The 22,146-nt window shown below is 39.4% G+C and overlaps 1 protein-coding gene across 1 annotated transcript in view; it reads left to right on the top strand.

Annotated features, from left to right (window-relative positions):
• Nucleotides 1-491: 491 nt before the first annotated feature.
• Nucleotides 492-22,146, top strand: part of LOC306865138 (very long chain fatty acid elongase 2-like) — a 64,502-nt gene continuing 42,847 nt past the window's right edge. The window contains exons 1-2 of the mRNA XM_079409541.1: nt 492-627; nt 12,899-12,962. Coding sequence (XP_079265667.1) covers nt 625-627; nt 12,899-12,962 — 67 coding nt within the window. The 5' untranslated portion in view covers nt 492-624. The remainder of the gene's footprint in view (nt 628-12,898; nt 12,963-22,146) is intronic.

Here is a 22,146-nt window from a genome sequence, read left to right as displayed (position 1 = left end):
TTTGGGGCACTGCAGGGGCATGTGTAGATCTGAGCTGCATCTGAAATAATTTACTGGGTTTTACATATGAAAATGTACATCATTCATGGGTTTTTATAAGTGGGTGTATCTCTCAGATACACAATGGGGTTTTACAGAAAAGTTGTGAACATAGTGAGAATGTGGTTATTCAAAACTTGGGGAAAAAGAAAGAAAGAAAGAAAGAAAGAAGGGAAGGAAGAAAAAGAAAACTACGAGAGAACGAGAAATTCAATAAAACCATTCAAATAGTTTTCTTTCATTATATTTACTGCATTACCGTTTGGAATTTTTTTTTTCGGGGTGTTTGGGTTCTTTTCTGAAGTCCATGAGGGCCCTCGCAGGGTTGCTTTGGTTCAGACTGTGAACCCGTCATCTGATTGTCCATGTCATCGTAACAGCCAAGACTTGAGCTCTTATTGGTCATCCTCACTTCCGTTACACTTTTAGCAGAACCGCGCCACCTCGCGTCACTCTACAGCGCTTTCGGGATCGGACGCACATTCGTTCGTTCTTTAACTCATTCATTCCACAGCAGAGGAGCGGGCGGTCTCGATCGGTCTACATTTTCCAGCTGTCCCGTATTGTTTTGTGGAACTAGGAGATATGGTAAGGACCGCCATCTTCATATGTAATACATGTTTTGCGTGGGATTTTCTCATTGACGAGAACTTTAAAATGCCGGTGGAAGCTGAGTGATCAAGAAAACTAGTGCTTTAGTAAAATCACATCCGACCCTAAAACACTACTTGTATTTCTCTTCGTGTATTATTCAAGTATTATTTTGTCCACTGTATTATTTTGTCTATCTATGACTTAACTTTATTCAGTTTATGTACTGACTACATCACTGCAGTTCTAAACTCATGCTGTAAAAATGTTTTGTTAGGTAAACTAACAAATTTGCTTTATGTTGCTTTATGCGTTATTAACATCTAAATTGACTGGTTTTATTCAAATCCTGTAGAAAAAAAAAAATCATTGTAATTCTATTTTTAATGTACTTTATATATCAGAAATGACCTCTTATTACCGCATGTGAGTTATACAACTCTGAACAGTTCTCATTGCTTATAATTTCATGTTAATTCTATACACTGTAACTGTTCACTCTCTGCTGAAGAATCCAGGTTACAAAGGTTTGATGTCAGGGTAACCTGGCACCAATCCAAATTATCCATTTAAGGAGCATAAATATATTTAAAATACATAATACAGTGTCACTTAAGGAAAATACTGTGTATAGCTATATCATAAGTCACTGTATGGTTAAAACACATTTTATATAGCACCCATATTGTGTACTGAAATTTCCACAGTATCAATGAGTTAAAAAAAATCCCTTGATCCATCTGAAGGATAGAAACCAGCATTGCATCATAAACCTTGACAAGTCAACCTAAATTTGACTCAACTGCATCAGGATATGCAATGTACAGTGTGTGTACTTGTTTGACCTATATTATTACTATTATTACTGTCACTATAAACTGACCTGTCAATCATCTCGTCACAGTTAACATCCTTATACTCCACATTTCATTTATACTACAGAAAGATCTGCCAGACATGGGGTTTCATTCAGAGAACTCTTTTCACGTTTTTGTATAATGATGCATTTAATACTTAATGGACAACCATGTCTGTTTTGCTATTGTACAGTTCATGCTGTTAAAACGGATATATCTTCACAAAAATCCATAATGTTGTTGCAGATGAAATATAACACAAATAATATTACATAATTATTTTAGACTGGAGTTAAATTACCCATTAATTACTCAAACCCAGTAGCAGCTCCTGACTATATATATTATGGGTTTCCATGTTCTAAACACACAGATGACAAAGATGAAGGTAAACAGTCTTTAATAAATCCACAGATAGGCAAATCTACATAGAGGGAAGGTTGTAATATGTGTAACATGTTCAAGACCCGACAAACGGCTTTGTCCAAATACCCACACTTGCAGTCTTTGCACTTGACCACTTGACTACTTAAATGATGTTCAAGTGAGGATGAAGACCACAAGTGTGTGTCAAGCTTTTCATTACCTGATGGGACACACTTATAGTGTTGTAAAAATTCAAGTGTTTACATAGATTTATTTTAATTTTAATTTATTTTAATACTTTGCATTTTTAACCTCTTAATACCCTGAGGCCTCATATGAGGACATTATATTTTAGTGAATTTCTCTGGGACTATACATGCCACTGGATGTCCTGTACAGAGTACTTTTCAGAGGTACCAAATGATTGGATGTTTCACCATGACCACTCCCTGTCCTTGGTCTTCAAAAATGTCTGAAATTAATTTAGTGACACTCTTATGGAAATATGATAATATTTTGTAATTATCATTTAAATCTGTCTAATTTTGAATTGTGTCATAAATCAACATCTCAGGAAAATGTTATTGGGTTTCAAATCAAAATATGACTTTTTTACAAAACAGGACGTTGATTTTATACATGTCCTCATATGAGGACACCGGGATTAAAAGCATGTTTATTACGCATTTTGGGAGACATAACAAATGAATACTGAAATAAATTATATTTCAATATTCTATGAAAATAATATATATTATTATGACAATCTGGTCAATTATTACTCCCATTATTACACTTATTTTTTTTTTACATGTTGCCCCAAAAACACATTAATAAGCAAATTAGATTTAGTTTATAGATACATTGTATATAATGAGAAAACCCATTTATGGCCATTTTACACACATTTCGCTTAAAGACAAAAGGTATATCGAATCATTCCGTTATAACATAGTTGAGAATCATCTTTATACAAAGTTTAGTAAAAAAAAGAAAAATCTTAAACTAAAAATGTATTGGTGATTTAAAAAAATCAATTGTTTTTGCCCATGCATGTTCATTCATGTTTTTTTAGTTTTTCAAAGAAATTGAGTCCCGATGTCCTCAACCGAGGACATAGCATAACTTTTGAATGAAATATCTTTTTTTTTTTTTTATTATTACATTCTAAATGCTCTAAACAATTTAAAGACATGAAACAAAAACTATTTTTTTTCCAAAAACTTAAGAGGTTAAAATCAACTTCTAAATGTCTGTTCATATAACATGACATCATTTTAATTTGTGGTGCTTCTAATTAAATTATAAAAAGCAGTTACAAATGTTACAAAATAAATATCACCACTACTCATTTTTGCACCAATAAAACGTAAAAACAGTTTTTCTACCAAATTATTTGTAATATCTAATTATTATATTAATATTTAACTTACATTGAAAAGATTTGCGTGACCTCTCGCGAGATCTCGACAAAAAGTCTCACGATTTATTTCCAGAACATGATGCATGATGGGACACACTTAGCCTCGAATAGCACTCCGGAGCGGTATTTGAGATAGTGTGGATTAAGTGTGCCTTAAGGGCACTGCGCTTTGCCGTTTTTAAGACCTGGGACAGTCTTGCACACTTACTTCCTGTCGCACGCATGCACTCTCAAGTGGCCAAGACCGCAAGTGTGGGGTTTTGGACAAAGCCCAAATGAGGGTAAATAAGGAGACACACCTGAACATAATGAAGAACTCAAATTAGAAACCACGACAACAATTCAGTGAAAATGGAACAAACTCCTCATACCAAAAATGAGGATGAGGAGATGAAGAAGGGATGGTGAAAGGACTGGCATAAGGATGGCACCCTGGTGGAGAGATGCAGGAGGCGCTTTAGGCCACATCCACATGAAGCCAGAGCTTTCCCTATCCAATCTCGAGAAATATATGCGTACACATGAAAAACCATGAAACCAACACAAAACTATGCAGTATACATGCCAGACCAGTATGTGGTGCTGTAATTCTGCCACAGAGATACACTAAAAACGGAGAAGACTTGGACTATGCGCATAAACCTTGCGCGCTCTATACAAACGAACATGGAACAATGCATTTATTAATCTCTGTTAATGTTAGTTAATAAAAAGACAGTCGTTCAATGTTTGTTCATGTTGTTATTGCTGTTACATGACGTAGCAGTGTCTGACTAGGGCCGAGACGTGGGGTGATGACATCATCGTTTGACAAAATAAACGGATTGGCTTTACACATGAAAACGCAAAGGTGTAGTATTCAGATTTATCCACTCTGAAAGGTGTAGTATTCAGATTTATCCACTCAGGACCCGGTTTCAAAAAACAGCGATTTCAAGCTCCCAAAACACCAGATCATCTGGACGAAATGTCAATACAATACAAAATTTTCATGTATACAGCTAACATGTCTCCGTGTGGACAGGGCCTTAGGAGGTGGACGGATGACCAGGAGTTTGTTTGACAACAAACAACATCCAGGGAGGTGCAGGTGGAGGAGATGACCAGGGAGGAGCAGACATAGGAAGGAGTCAGGAAAGAGCCGATGAAGGAAGGAGCCAGGGAGTGCGACGGATAGGGGAATGTCCTCCGTGGTTGTGACAGGACAGACAGACAGTTCAGGGAGGGCAGACAGTTCAAAACCAACCTCCATGGTTGTGATGGGACAAACAGCAGTTCCAGTCAGACTAACAGTTCAAAACAGACCTCCATGGTCGTAATGTGGCTGAAAGACAATGATGAAGGTGGAATAAGTGGGGGCATTTCAGCATATAAATCAAAGTCCAGCGGTAGCTCATCCCCAGCCGTGTTACAGTGGACGGGGCTTTCCTCCACGCTCTCGCTCTCCACTGCTACATCCACCATCACGTGCCATGTTGCCAGCTCATGCACCTGGTCAGACATCATGCAAGGCTCTGGCTCTGGGTCGATCCTCAGCTCTGTTGCTCCTTTTAGCGATGGCTTGTTGGTCATGGCAGGCTCCTGTCCCGGCTCTCTGTCTGCGGTGGGCTCTGGCTGATGCTCTGTGCAGCGGGGTGGTGTTTGGCTAGGCTCTGTGTCAGGAGTGTGGCTGGTGAGTTCCTCATCAGCATAGTCAAGTCAAGTTAAGTCACCTTTACTGATATAGTGCTTTTAACAATACAGATTATGTCAAAGAAGCTTTACAGTATGAAATAGGAAAATAGTGTGTCAATAATGCAAAAGGACAATAGTAAACACTCAATTTTCAGTTAAAGGCAGTTCATCATTGAATTCAGTGACGTCATCGTCCAGCTCAGTTCAGTTTAAATAGTATTTGTGCAAACAAGTCGATAATATCGATGGAAATTAAGTGTCCCCAACTAAGAAAACCAGAGGCAACAGCGGCAAGGAACCAAAATTCCATCGGTGACAGAATGGAGAATGGGAGAAACCAGGCTCAGTCGGGGGGCCAGTTCTCCTCTGGCCAGACGAACCAGCAGGTTGTTCCATGCTGCAGCAAAGTCAGATTATGCAGAGGACTCATCTGGTTCCTGTGGTCTTGTCCCGATGGCCGTCTAGCTGATGAGATCTTCACTGGGGATATATCTCTGGGGCTCATCTAGTTGTCCTGATCTCCGCAGACATTCAGGGCATTCAGAGGTCATCTATAGGTGCTGATCAACCATCTGGGCTGGATACAGACTGGATCTGGGTGACTGCAGTGACCATCTGATCTGGATACAGACTGAATCTGGTGGCCTCAGAATAAGAAAGAAACAGAATAATATTAGCGTAGATGCCATTCTTCTTACAATGTAACAAGTATGTATGTATGTAAAGGGTGTTATGGGAAGTGTTCCCAGTTCCAGTTAGCCTAATTAATGGAGCCTAACAATCCATTAACAAATTTGAATAGTAGAAATGTATTAGTGTGTTATTTGTAAACCAGGTTAAAGAGATGGGTCTTTAATCTAGATTTAAACTGACAAGAGTGTGTCTGCCTCCCGAACAATGTTAGGTAGATTATTCCAGAGTTTGGATGCTAAATAGGAAAAGGATCTGCCTCATGCAGTTGATTTTGATATTCTAGGTATTATCAAGTTGCCAAGAGTTGCTAAACCATTTAGGGCTTTATAAGTAATTAGCAAGATTTTACAATCTATATGATGTTTAATAGGGAGCCAGTGCAGTGTTGACAGAACCGGACTAATATGGTCATACTTCCTGGTTCTAGTAAGAACTCTAGCTGCTGCATTTTGGGCCAGCTGGAGTTTGTGTTTTAACAGAACAACCACACAATAAAGCATTACAATAATCTAACCTTGAGGTCATGAATGAATTAATTAATGTTTCTGCATTTGACATTGAGTGCATAGGTCTCAATTTAGATATATTTTTTAAATGGAAAAATGCAGTTTTAAAAATGCTTGAAACGTGGCTTTCAAAGGAATGATTGCTATGAAATAAGACACCTAGGTTCCTAACTGATGACGAAGAATTGACAGAGCAGCCATCAAGTGTTAGACAATGTTCTAGGTTATAACATGTAAAGCGTGAAAAGTAACAGCCTTGAGGTAATCCATACTGTACTTGTGATCGATATGATACCTCTTCATTCACTGCTACGAATTGATGGCGGTCAGATAAGTAGGATTTGAACCATGCTAATGCACTTCCACTAATACCAACAAAGTTTACTAGTCTATTCAAAATAATGTTGTGTTTTTCTTTAGTGTAGAACGCAGTGCTAAGATCCAGTGCTGACGGCTGCAAGGTTACAATTTTATCTCTAATAGTACCGATCTTGGAAGTAAAGTAGTTCATAAAGTTATTACTGCTGTGCTGTTGGGAAATGTCAACACCTGTTGAAGCTTTATTTTTCAATAATATAGCCACTGTATTGAATAAATAACAAGGAGTATAATATACAGTTTTAGCTATATGGAGTTTACACAAGACTAGATAATGATCTGAGATATCACTTTGCTGCAGAATTTTAACACCATTAACATCAATTCCATGTGACAGTATTAAATCTAGAGTATTATTTCGACAATGAGTAGGTCCTGATACATATTGTCTAACTCCAATAGAGTTCAGAATGTCTATGAATGCTGATCCTAATGCATCTTTTTCATTATCAACATGGATATTAAAAGCACCAACAATTAAGAATTTATCTGCAGCCAGCACTAACTCTGATAGAAAATCAGCAAATTCTTTAATAAAGCCTATATGGTGGCTTGTAAACAGTAGCCAGTACAAACTACACAGGGGATTTGTCATTAACACTTGTTTCTCTGATAATGTTATTGTCACGGTACACACACGAGGAGGACACAGGAACACGCAGACGAGGATGTAACTCAAAATAACAGTCTTTACTGATGACATCAAGGCAGGGCAAGACAAGGCAAGGCTGACACAGACAGGATCACCGGGGAGTAACGAGTTGACCAGCCGAAATCTAACTGAACAGACAGGACTAATATACATGGGATAATCATAGACAATGAGACGAACACGGCTGGACAAGAATTAACTAATGATTACATTTAACAAGGACAGGAAACAAACCAAATATGGACACAAGAGGCAGGAACACATGACACGACAGAGGACTGACATAACTCCCCCCTCCCGAAAGGCTCGTCCCGAGCCTTAACGGTTCCACTGGGGGTGGGGGGTGGGGGGTGGGGGGGGGGGGGGCGCTCTGGAGGCCCCTCAGGACAGACACGGACAGGAACACAGGACGGGGACCTGCAGAGTGGAACAGACAGACGGACCATGGTGGAGCTAGGAGCTCAGGAGGCCATGGCAGGTGGTCATCGTGGCCGTGGCCTCGTCCCGGCCACTACAGCCGGAACCCTTTTACCCGCCCCAAAAATTTCCCTGGGGAAGTTAGGGGGTATCAGGAGCCCTCCGGGGCTAGACACACAGAACAGTACATGACAGGACTGGGACAGGACAACCCACAGGAACAGGAAGCCCTCCTGGGCTAGCTCGGAAGCTGAGGCTTCTCCTGGGCATGACATGAATCAGAGGCCCTCACATGGTCCCTCAGCAACCGCTTCCACTTCTGCGACAAGAGGGGCAGGTGGCTGGGAATGGCCTCCTCGGCCATGACTAGAGGAGCCGCCTGACCTCAACGAGTCTCCGTGGACAAGACAAGACAAGACTAGATTAGATTAAAACTGCTCCTGTGGACACAACAACAAAACCGGCACTCCTGGCCGGAACTAGGAAACAGCGGCGATCCGGCAGGCTGGGGTCGAGCCGCGGACGGCGGCGTGAAGTGAAGGAGCCGCCGACGGTGGGTTGGCTTTCCGCACGGATGGCGCCGTGATCTCCCGCGAACGCTGAGCTGGGTGAGCCACGGACGATGGCGTGATCTCCCACGAACGGCAGGCTGGAGTGAGCGGCTGGATTGGCATAGCCGCGATCGGCGGCGGATAACTCCCGCGATCGGCGGGCTGGAGGGCTCGCGGCCAGCGGACTCACGAGTGGCGACTTCCTTGCCGCGGGACAGACAGGAACAGATACCAAAACAAAGACTTTCTAAAAAAACTGAAAAACCATACGGGGTGAAGGGGTGGTCTTCTGTCACGGTGCACACACGAGGAGGACACAGGAACTCGCAGACGAGGATGTAACTCAAAATAACAGTCTTTACTGAAGACATCAAGGCAGGGCAAGACAAGGCAAGGCTGACACAGACAGGAAAACCAGGGAGTAACGAGTTGACCAGCCAAAATCTAACTGAACAGACAGGACTAATATACAAGGCATAATCATAGACAATGAGACGAACACGGCTGGACAAGAATTAACTAATGATTACATTTAACAAGAACAGGAAACAAACCAAATATGGACACAAGAGGCAGGAAAACATGACACACACGACAGAGGACTGACAGTTATATGAAGCACAATAACTTCAAATGAGTTATACTTGAAGCCCGCCCTCTAAGAAATACTGAAGATATTGCTATAAATTATAGACATTGTGACTGCGTGATTTCTGCCCCCCCCCCCTGGAAATTTAAATGCTCCCCCGACGGAGGTGACCTGGCGCCGGCTCTGATCTAGGTTATGATCGGTGATCATGTCATTTACAAAAAGTGCTTTTCGTAGAAAGGTGTTACATGAATGATCTGTTTTAGTTTAGTTTCCATTTCTCCGTCTTCCTGCCTTGTTTGTTTCCATGGTTTTTGATTAATTAGTTACACACCTGTTTTCTGTTCCTCCCTGATTACGTTTAGTATTTACCCTGTGTTCTCCCATGTTCCTTTGTCTGCTATTATTTTGGATTTATGTTTGGTTGTGCCTTTCTCAGTCAGTGGATAATTAAAATAACTCCTTTTTGTACTCCTTTGTCGTGCTCTTGTTTCAACACACCAGACGTCTTGATAGTGTGTTAAGTTAACGAGGTCCACAAAGTCTCTCATGTGGTTCTTGTGCTAAAGCAGGAGGACGAGGACGGCATGACCGTCCATAACAAATAAAATAAAAACTTAAAAAAATAAAAAAACAAACATGGGAAAACACACCCCTTATACCCTTTATAGGTTGGGTCTTCTGTCACAGGTTACCGTGTTCTAAACACACGAACAACAAAGTTGAAGGCTAATAATAATATTTAATTGTGCAAAAGGCTCCAAATACAGAGCGACACAAAGCGCAAATGCGCATACTGTGTGCATAATGATGCGCTTGAAGCTACACAGATTCTCAGCGAGCAGGCACAAAGCACTTATGCGCATTGCGTCCGCAAAATGATGTGCTTGAAGCGACATAGCGGGCAGGCTGCGCAGCACTCCGCGTAGAAAAAGTTCGAAACGCAAAGTGAAGAGATATTAATGCGTAGTGTATTAAATCTGTGTGATAGTTTATTGAGCCTTTTCTTTTAACAGTTTTAAATTTCAGTTACTGTGCTCTTTAAGAACATAGTGCTCTCTAGTCCAATGTTGTAATCTAACAGACAACCGATAGAAATTAACACGATTTTGAAAACAGTGCTGCAAGATAAAGTCTTTTTATGCAAAACTATTTATCTTTATTTACAGATCAAGTATAATATTAGGAACATTTAATAATCTTGCAGAGAGTTTTATCTTGTCTTGACTCAAATAACCGAATGCGACATGCAGTTTGAATGCTGAAGACAGCTGCAGCAGAGAGAACTTGACTTCAGTATTCATCTGTACCTCACATTAAACTATGGAACAGCTTCAGAAAACTTGAAAAATAGTGCACGAAAACTTTAAGGTGTTTTTTTATGTGTTTGTGACTTTTGTCTGTTAATGATAACAGTATACAAGAGCTCTAAATGTTCTCCTATAATGCCTGAGGAGGTTAGAGAACACCTGACAAGAGATCAGAGACCATTCCTTCATCCAGAATCACTCCAGACCCTTTAGATTCCCAGCTCGATGTTGGTGCTTCTTCTCTTCAGTTCACCCCACTCATTTTCTACAGGGCTCAGGTCAGAGGACTGGAATGGCCATAGCAGAAGCTTGGTTTTGTGCTCAGTGACCCATTTTTGTCTTGTTTTTGAGGTTTGTGTTTTGGATTATTGTACGGTTGGAAGATCCAAACATGGCCCATTATAAGATTTCTAACAGAATCAGTTACATATTGATTTTTTTATCTGTTGGTATTTGATAGAATTCATGATGCCATGTGTCTAAACAAGATGTCCAGGACTTCCAGCAGAAATAAAGGCCCACAACATCAAAAATACAGCAGTATATTTCATTGTACACATGGGGTACTTTTTATCCCTGTGCTCACCAAACCCATCTTGAGTGGTTGCTGCTAAAAAGCTTTTTTTTGTTTGTTTGTTTCATCTGACCATAGAAACCAGTCTCATTTGAAGTTCCAGTCGTGTCTGATAACTGAATATGCTGGAGATTGTTTTTGGATGAGCTAGGAGAATTTTTCTTGAAACCCTCCCAAACAACATGTATTGATGTAGGTGCTGTTTGACAATTTTTTCTTTGGAAAAAAACATCCTTTGACAAGGATTACTGACCCCGAGACTCAACTATTTTCAGTCTTTAGCCACTCAAACTCTCCTTCTCACCATGCATTAGGACGATATATACACACATCCTCTTCCAGGCAGTTTTGTAACATTATGTTGACTGGAAATTCTTAATTATTGCACTGATGGTGGAAATCTGAATTTTCACTGTTCCAGCTCTTTTTTTAAAGCCACTTCACTAATTTGAAGCTCTATTATCTTTTGCGGCACATCAGAAATATAATCTTTGGTTTTTCTCATTGAGATGGATGATTAAGGGAATTTGGGCTTTGTTTTCCCTCCTATTTATGTTTCTGTGAAACAGGAAGCCATGGCTGGATAATTTCATGTTCATAATCATCTGTTATGTGCTGGTGTGCTGTAAAAGCACACAACGAAGGGAGTATCTTCAAATAATAATCTTTTAATAATACACAGGAAGAAAGTAGCACAATCAAAAACAAATCCAAACGATAGCAGACAAAGGAACTTAAGAGAATACAGGCTTTAAATACCAAACGTAATCAGGGAGGAACAGAAAACAGGTGTGGAACTAATTAATCAAAAACCATGGAAACAAACTAGGCAGGATGATGAAGACATACAACTTAACTAAAACAGATCTTGACCGTGACATCACCCTGGAGTGCTCAAAATTGTGAATATGAATGGGAATATACTTCAGATATATTTTATTCATAAGAATTTCTATGGATGCCAATAATTGTGTCCAACGTGTATTTGAGAAAAAAAAAAAAACATTTATTTCATAATGATATTTCCCCTCATTTTAAATTCTTATTATCCAATGAAAGGTTAGATTTTTGTGATTTTTAAAAAAATAAAAGATCAAAAGTATTAACAATGCAGATTCATTTTCACAGTCTTCTTTGATCATATTTACCAAGGGTGCCAATATTTTTGGCCATGACTGTATATATATCGCACTGCAGACCTCAGCTTATTTCCCAGGTCTGTAAAGGCATTCTTCTCCTTCCTTGGTATGACAATGAGTCTGACTTCCGGCTACCACCCTCAAAGAAATGGGGAAACAGAATACAAAATTCTTTGATATAATTATCAAAGTCATCCTCATCCCTATTATTTTTTACTGTGCCTGGCATAGTAACATATACACAAACACACACACACTGCTCATTCCAATCCAGTTCGTTTAATAAAATATCCTGTTTGGATTCACCAGCCTTTCTCTTCAGTGTTCATATAGATATATCCTGACTTATCCTGACTAGACATATTCTGACTTGACTTTACTTTGTATTTCAATACTTTTGTATTTCAAAATGCTTATGTTCCAGCTCATTTCTAGCTCACCCATCTGATTATTTTCTCTAAGTTATTCATGATGGCAAATCATCAAGGTGCTTTAAGCATCATGGTTTATCTCAATTTAATTTACTATTTGAGTGGCCTCTTAGTCAGATCCAAACAAAAAGAGACAGTGAAAGGCAGAGAGAGAACCAATGACCTGTAAAACGAGAAAGGTCACTGTTATTGTTTTAGTACAGAGAGAGCGTTAGCATTTAATTTCAGCTCTTTCTGCTTTTCATCTCTTTCTGCCGATTAAAGAGAAATTTAAGTCATATTAGAGGATGCTTTTTTTATTTTCTTTTTTTGAGGAAAAACCTTTGTGTTCAGGCACTTGGGTTTGAGTGCTAAAGAATTTGACAACAACACAAGCTTTCCATTATCAAATTTACAATATTTGATTGGTTCATCTGACTTGCATAACTCATGCACGTATGTCAATTCTAGTGCCACTGTACTCTCTCAGAGCAGGTGACTTGTGGTTGTGTAATGTTTATTGAGCTCTCTGCATTCACAAGGTATCATTTTTCTTGAAGAAAGCATAGTTTGTCATTTGATTGTGTATGTGTTACTATGTCAGGCACATAAATCAGGGGGTAACGGAAGGTCACTAAGACCTGAGCAGACACAGTCAAAGCCTGCATTCTCCATACATCTTTAAGTGAAAACTTAGTTTTGCTTTTCTGCTCTTTTCTTGTGTTTTAGAACCACCTTGAGAAGATTGACAGGCTGTTTAATTCTATAGTGGACAGCCTTTTTGGAGAAAGAGGTTTGTACTTTTTATCACTTTTCTATGCTGATGTTATTAATTGTGCCTTTGCAAATAGTGCCATGTAGTTTAGTGCCATGCAGTTATCTCCTGTGTGCATTAATTCAGTTAAAAACATACAGTCTGCTCTTAGCATCTGCAGAATCCATATTTATTATATATTCATTTTATTATATATTCATAGAACATGTCCATGTGCAACAGAAGCTTAATCATGTATTATAGATGTTTAATGCATTTTGTCGGTGGACAGAGTCAGTCTGCACCAGGTCAAAAAACAGTAGTATTAGTAATATAAATTATATCAGAGGAACCTGAGTAGTTATGTATGTCTCAATGTTTTCCACAGGATTTTGTGAGACTGTGGTGGGTGGGCCTCAGTCCCTCTAGGGGGGTCCGGGAATATTTGAATTTTTGTTTTTACATTTTAAAGTTAAATTCATCTATCTGGTGCACTTTGGGAGTTCAAAATTAAGATCTCCAGCCCAGGTTCACCATGCAAATTGAGCAAAGAAAAGAGTTGGTGAATTGAATTGTACCTGATACAACCGAGGGGACTCAACCCTCTTTTTAGTAGTGATATAGTGTCTTGTCAACAGAGTCTAGTGTCTTATGCTACAAAAAACACAGTATCTAGACCAAACAGACAGGCTGAATGAGATGCAAATTCACACTCTGACAGCAGGTGGCACTTATGGAACCAATAATACAGTGTTTCCTTGGTCACCGCTGTAAACTAAGCAGTGCTGTGCTTATTAAACACTGCTTTAATAAGCATTAAACAGAGGTAAGAGGGGGAAGAATGCAGACGTGCACTAAGCTCATAGCACATGCAGTGAACTGAGCCATTCTGAGACACAGAAAACATTGGATCACGAGCTGATCGCGTTAACGAAGTTCGTGCTCCTCTTTAAAACGCGCAGGGCAAACAGTTTTATAAGGGGATTAAGCCATATTGTTTAAGCTTTCGGTTTTATTTAGTTTGACATATTCTTCCAAAGCAATGGCGCAAAACGCAATGTTAAATAATTTTTATGTTATAATGACAATTTTAAATATATTTTCGGTTCATCATGAAACCGTTGCGGTACAGATTAATAGTTAATGAATGGGAAACACTGTGTCTCATGAGCTGTTAATTCACCTGACCCAAAATGAATTACAATGAATTACTCTGCCATCTCTTTTCCTTGGAAGTCACTTCTATAATGTAGTGATGTCCGGTTCGCGAACAAATAATTCGATTTAACTTGTTCTTCTTATAGAACCGGTCGAACTAGTTCACCAAATCGGACTGAATCGTTTGAAAAGTTGAATCCGGGTCTCCAGTAAGCACTAGTCCACAAATTACTTAAGTTAACTTTTTTAATGTGCCTGGCACTCATTCTGAGTCAAAATAAACCAATATAAGGGGAGTTATTCAGTTACTCAAACAGTACACTGACTGAACTGCTGTGAAAAGAGAACTGATGATGAGCACAAGCAGAGCAGCTGATATTCTGATGCCTTGTCCAAATACCCACACTTGCAATCTTTGCATTTGACAACTTATATGACATATTTCCTGTATTTGGCCCAAGTGTTCAAGTGAGGAGGAAGACCACAAGTGTGTGTCGAACTTTTCATTACCAGATGGAACACGCTTACAATGTTGTTAAAATGCAAGTGTTTACATTGCTTTATTTTAATTTTAATTGGAAATACTTTGCATTTAAAAAAAACTTCTATATGTCTGTTCAGTAGTCCCTATAACATGACACGATTTTAATTTGTGGTGCTTCTAATTAAGTGATAAAAAGCAGCTGCAAATGTTGTACAAAATAAATATCACCACTACTCATCTTTGCACTTTTTAAGAACTGGGACATGCTTGCACACTTACTTCCTGTCGCACACACACGCTCTCAAGTGGCCAAGACCGCAAGTGTGGGTATTTGGACAAGGCATGAGTGTGTGCAGCATGCCGAGAACTAACGATTGAACACGCCCACTGCTAGAGCAGTTCTCGTTCTCGAGTCAAGAATCGGTTGTAACGGTTTTCGGATCACCAGTACACTGAACCAAGAACTGTTTCTTTCGGACATGTCCGATTTGAGAACCGATGAGCTGATGATACTGCGCATGATTAAGCGTGAAGCTACCGAACAGTACATGATTGCCTACTATGACTTGAATGAGGGGCAATCTAGCAAAATGTAAGTTTATTTAATAACAAATAAATCATAATGGATTATGCATAGTAAGTGGATCTTGGTTTCTGCGTTTATGACAACTAATTTATGCACTTTATATCTTCAAGCCTTAAATACTTGTATGCACATCACTGCCTGTACCTGTATTTAGGTGCTTAGTTGCAAAACTTATTTGTTAACTTGTCATAACATGATAATGTTTTAACTGACATTTACCTGAAAAGTTATGATTACTGACTCTGTGTATTTGAATTAGGGCTGTCAGTCGATTAAAAATTGTAACATAATTAATTACATGATGTGTAAATTAATCTAATTAACCGTAAAATCAATTTGGCTGTGAAATTACTCACAGAAGATCATTTCAAGTTATTTTTGTGTTAACTGAGAAAGTATCAAGTAGACATTACAAATACTAGCTTTAAAAAGAAATCTTTTATTTGATTCAACATAAAATTTATTACACAAAAACGTTTAGGCTACAACGGCTTAGCATAAATCAATCTCAGCATAAAGACTCTCAGGATCACTGTGAAGCTGTCAAGCCATGCCTTAGCAACCATTTAGAGCACCCTAGCAACTGATCACATAGACTGCCATTATAAAGGGCCAGATGGATATCTTTAGATCACAGTGTTGTAGAGATATGGGGGTGGGTGTTTTTGACTCAGGACCGCAAACAACCAATGATGAACCACCACTGGCACTTCCTAGCCACACCCTAGTAACCATTATTGACGACCTTAGCCACCTAAACTCAAAGAGGTGTATCTTCAAATCTGAATGTCATAGAGATATGGGGGTTTGTTTATATCATTCAAACTTTGGAGTATAGTCATTGACAGCTGCCAAGCCACTCCCTAGCAACCAGACAGTGTACCCTAGCAACCGTCTAACAAGACCCATATCTTTGCATCAGAATATCGTACAGGCATAGGAGTTGGTTCTTTTTACTCATGTTAGCAAACCGGACTTCAAACATGCTAGTCATGCTAGCAGTGAATAGCTACATGCTAATAGTCATTAGCTAAGTGCTAATTCAGGCTGAGAACATGTTAATAAATCTATAAACTTCCATAGTAATGATCTGTGTAACTAGCAATTGCCTAGCAACATCCCAGGTACCATAGCACCCTCCACAAGTACCCGAGCAACCATGTAGCAACACCGTAGCAACCACTCCAAGTACTCTAGCAACCACATAGCAACACCTTAGCAACCATCCTGGATACCCTAGCAACCGCCCTAGCAACCATCCTAGGTACCCTAGCAACCACCCTGATTACCCTAGCAACTGCATAGCAACACCCTAGAAACCACCCCATGTACCCTAGCAACCACATAGCAACACCCTAGCAACCACCCTGGGTTACCCTAGCAATGGCCCTAGTAACCATCCTGGGTACGCTAACAACCACCCTGATGACGCTAGCAACCACATAGTAACACCCTAGCAACCACCCTGGATATCCTAGCAACGGCCCTAGCAACCATCCTGGGTACCCTAGCAACCGCATAGCAACACACTAGCAACCACCCCAAGTACCCTTGCAACCACATAGCAACACCTTAGTGACCATTCTGGGTACCCTAGCAACCGCCCTAGCAGCCATCCTAGGTACCCTAGCAACCACCTTGATTACCCTAACAACTGCATAGCAACACCCTAGCAACCACCCAATACCCTAGCAACCACTCTGGGAACCCTAGCAACGGCCCTAGTAACCACCCTGAGTACCCTAGCAACCATCCTGTGTACCCTAGCAACCGCATAGCAACACCCTAGCAACCACCCCAAGTAACCTAGCAACCACATAGCAACACCTTAGTGACCATCCTGGGAACCCTAGCAACCACCTTAGCAACCATCCTAGGTACCTTAACAAGCACCTTGATTACCCTAGCAACTGCATAGCAACACCCTAGCAACCACCCCAAGTACCCTAGCAACCACTCTGGGAACCCTAGCAACGGCCCTAGTAACCACCCTGGGTACCCTAGCAACGGACCTAGCAACCATCCTGTGTACCCTAGCAACCGCATAGCAATACCCTAGCAACCACCCCAAGTACCCTAGCAACGGCCCTAGCAACCATCCTATCTATCTATCTATCTATCTATCTATCTATCTATCTATCTATCTATCTATCAACACTATAGCAATTATCCAAACAAACCTAGCAACTACCCTGAATACCCTAGCAACCGCATAGCAACACCATAGCAACCACTCCAGGTACCATAGCAACTGCATAGCAACACCTTAGTAACCACCCGAGTACCTTAGCAACCACATAGCTACCCCCTAGCAACTACTCTGGGTATCCTAGCAACGGCCCTAGCAAATATCCTATGTACCCTAACAACCGCATAGCAACACCCTTGCAACCACCCTAAGTACCCTAGCAACGGCCCTAGCAACCATCCTATCTATCTATCTATCTATCTATCTATCTATCTATCTATCTATCTATCTATCTATCTATCTATCTATCTATCTATCTATCAACACTATAGCAATTATCCAAACAAACCTAGCAACTACCCTGAATACCCTAGCAACCGCATAGCAACACCATAGCAACCACTCCAGGTACCATAGCAACTGCATAGCAACACCTTAGTAACCACCCGAGTACCTTAGCAACCGCATAGCAACACCTTAGCAACCACCCCAGGTATCCTAGCAACCGCGTAGCAACACCTTAGCAACCACCCTGGATACCATAGCAACCACTTAGCAACATGTTAGCAAATCGGACTTCAAACATGCTAGTCATGCTAGCAGTGAATAGCTACATGCTAATAGTCATTAGCTAAGTGCTAATTCAGGCTGAGAACATGTTAATAAATATATAAACCTCCATAGTAATGATCTGTGTAACTAGCAATTGCCTAGCAACACCAAAAATATATTTTATTAATATTTTATTATTATTTATTAATTATTTTATTTTTTATTATTATTATTTTAAAATAAATAAGATACAATACATACAATAAAGACATCATGGTACATGAGAGTTTAAATACAGCTCCCTCCACAATTATTGGCACCCCTGGTTAAGATGTGTTAAAAGCCGTAAAATAAATTCCAATTTTTATTGCAAAAGCATAATCTCACACTGAAAATGAGAAAAATCTAACCTTTAACTCAAGTGAATAAAAAAAAAATCCATGACTAAAAACATTATTGTTTTTGTTTATAAAATCACCTGTTCCACAATTATTGGCACCCCTAACAATTCCTATAAAATACATGTAATTGAAGCATTTTTGTCATTTTTACTGTAGTTTTTATAGTTGATCAGAGTATCTAGAAACTTTTAATTAGTAATTCATGACTTCCTGTTTCCCTGTGGTATAAATATGACGTGATACAGAGGCCTATTTCTCTTATCCACTCTTCAACATGGGAAAGACAAGAGAACACCCCATTCAAGTAAGGCAAATGTGTGTTGACCTTCATAAGTCAGGCAATAGCTACAAGAAAATAGCCACTCGCCTAAATTTGCCCATATCTCCAGACAGAGGAATCAATAAAAAGTTTAAAACAACTGGAACAGTGACAAACAAGACTGGATGAGGACCCAAGTTTATCTTGCCACCATGCACAGTGAGGAGTAAGAGAAGTAAAAAAAATATTCAAAGCTCACTGTTAGAGAACTGCATCAAAGAGTGGCATCTTGGTGTCACAAAGTCTCCATAACAACCATCAGACGCTATCTACATGCCAACAAGCTGTTTGGGAGGCATGCAAGGAAAAAACCTTTTCTCACCTACAATCACAAACGTAAAAGTCCTGAGTTTGCTAAGGGGTACTGGGACTTCAACTGGGACCTTGTGCTTTGGTCAGATGAGACTAAGATAGAACTTTTTGCCAACATACACTCTAAGTGGGTCTGGTGTAAAACAAAAGATGAGTATGCGGAAAAGCACCTCATGCCCACTGTGAAGTATGGTGGAGTCAAGTCAAGTCAAGTCACCTTTATTTATATAGCGCTTTTTACAATGTATATTGTGTCAAAGCAACTGCACAATATCAAAAAAGGAAAATAGTGTGTCAATAATGTAAAATGAAAAGATTAAAAAAAAAGGAGGATCTGGAGGATCTGTGATGCTATGGGCCTGTTTCTCTTTCAAAGACCCTGGAAACCTTGTTAGGGTGCATGGCATCATGAACTCTTTGAAATACCAGGACATTTTAAAACAAAATCTGATGGCCTCTGCCAGAAAGCTGAAGATGGGTCGTCATTGGGTCTTTCAGCAGGATAATGACCCAAAACATGCGGCAAAATCTACACAAAAATGGTTCAGCGGACACAAAATCAAGCTCCTCCCATGGCCATCTCAGTCCCCAGACCTCAACCCAATTGAAAACCTGTGGGGTGAAGAGGAGAGTGCATAAGAGAGGAATGGTCAAAGATCCCTCTCTTTGTATTCTCCAATTTTGTGAAATATTATAGGAGGAGATTAAGTGCTGTCTTGTTGGCAAAAGGGGTTTGTACGAAGTATTAACATCAGGGGTGCCAATAATTGTGGCACACATGATTTCATGTAAAAAAAAAAAAATATAGGATTAATGTAGGAATTTTTTCCACTGAATAAATGTAGTTCAATTAAAGGATGGATTTTTTTTCTCTTTTTTTGCATTGTGGTTCTATATTGTCTTTAAAAAAAAAGAAGTCTATTAGAAGCCTAAGAACACATCTTAACCAGGGGTGCCAATAAATGTGGAGGGCGCTGTATATTTCCATTGTAGTGCAAACAATATGCAAAAGAGAGCAGCAGTTGTAAAAGTGGCTGGTGCATTGTGTGATTTGGTGTGTGTGTGTTTGGGGGTGAGGTCTTTGAAGTGGTTTGGTGACTTTCACCCTTGGTCTGTATGCTGGCTTTAGCATAACAGTGATGTGATTGGAGAAGCTGATCAGGGTGGGAGGAGAAATCTGCCTGGGTGTGCGGCCTGTTGCTCACTGATGGTATGGTACCGTTAGCTAAGTGCCTTGTTCCTGTCATCGTTGTTAGAGCTGGGAAGAATGTAAATAGTAACCCGCAGGATCACTGTGAATTCCCTTGAAATGTAGAAAGGTCGGCACTCGACGATTATAAACTCCACCGGGGTGAACAGTGTCTGCAGACTAAGCATCATGGATGTAAACACAGACCCTGCCACTGCGGGTTTTACTGCCCTTGACCAAGACTCTTGTCCGCTCAGTGGCATGTTAGTCAATGAAGATGAACAGTGTAGTCTGGAATGTTGTTGTTGAGCCACGTCTCTGTAAATATAAAGACAAAGTATTCTTTGACACTCCGCTGGGCAGATCTCAGTAACTGTATGTGGTCCATTTTATTGTCCAGAAAGCATAAATTGGCGAGTAAGATGGTTGGAATAGCCGGCTCTTGTGAACTCGCGTTACTTTATCCTAGATACCACCGTGCTTTCCCCTCTACTACTTCCTGTCATGCCACACTATACTTTCGGGACTGAGAGGAGCTGCTTCGTCTGCAAGCATATAAAAGTGAAGAGATCTAGAAGCACAGATTAACCTAATTGTAAACCTAACCCTGTATGCACGTAATAATTATGATAAAATATTATATATGAAAACATATTTTAAATATAATATTTATAATTAAGTATTTATAATATATATTATGTATGAACCTGACACAAACAGTTTAATAAGTCCCCTAAGGATTGTTCAAGGTCTTGATTGTCTTCAACTTTGTGCAAAAAGGTTACTTGGATTCAGATCTTGTGAAATAGTCCATAATCAGTTTGGTTAGAATCTCTGTTGTGTCACTTGTTAATAGTACTTAGATAACTAGAGAACTTTGTACTGTACTGCACTGTATCAGTACAGATAAAACAAGTATTGAACACGTCACCATTTTTGTCAGTAAATATATATAAAGGTGCTGTTGACATGAAATTTTCACCAGATGTTGGTAACAACCAAAGTGATCCATACATATAAAGAAAACAAAACAGATCAGTTCAGAAATTAAGCTATGTATAATACAATGGAATGACACAGGGAAAAAGTACTGAACACATGAAGGAAGGGAGGTGCAAAAAGGCATGGAAAGCCAAGACACCAGCTGAAATCTATCAGTAATTTGAAAGCAATCCTGCCCCTTGTCAGTGGAAATTAATATTAGCTGGTTCAGTCCCAACACCTACCAGGATGATGAAGATGAAACAAGGGTAGACATTTCAGCAATATAGACGTCTGTAAAAATAAATTTATATATCACCTCAGTGATAGAACTCATGGATTCAGATGGCAATTTATTCACAGTGGAGGAGAGAGTTCTGTGATCCTGCGCACTCGGGAACATGCTGCTCACGTGGCCAGTCACATGATTGTCTGCTGTAAATACAAATTCCTTCTTATTATTGTGTAAAATCTATTTTTTTTATTATGTCAAATGTATTCTTATTATTCCAAGCATATTTTATAATATAGCCTATAATCCTATTTATTATTTGATTATTTAAATCTCTTGTTTAAAAATAGGAAAATAGACGCACTATATTTTTATATAATTATACGCGTGTTACAGGAAGCAGACTTCGCACAAAGGGTTATTTCAAAGCAGTGGTGTTTATTGACAGCTGAGTATTCAATGGATGATGAGATGGTAAATATTACGTGCAAATATACTTTGTAGGATGAGATGATAGGATGATTTATACATTTAAGAAACGTACATTCTGTAATTACTGCTAACTCTTTTAAACACATCAAAATAGCACAGAAAAAATGATTGTACTGAGAATAACTTTAATCTTTTCTTCAACTGAATACTGCAGTTGAAGAAACGATGAAGGTTTTTCTCAGTACAATCATCCCCATTTAAATCATAAAGTTTGAAAAATAGATTTAAAATCATGTGTAAGGCCACTGAGACGGCATGCTGTTGTTGCACATAAAATATTAATGTTTAGAATAGTGCAAATACAAACACAATTAGAAACTCATAGTTCA

Source organism: Barbus barbus, assembly GCF_936440315.1.
Source record: "Barbus barbus genome assembly, chromosome: 46".
In the NCBI taxonomy this organism is placed as follows: domain Eukaryota; kingdom Metazoa; phylum Chordata; class Actinopteri; order Cypriniformes; family Cyprinidae; genus Barbus; species Barbus barbus.
The sequence above is the reverse complement of the archived record's forward strand: the minus strand, read 5'-3'. Positions and strand labels throughout refer to the sequence as shown.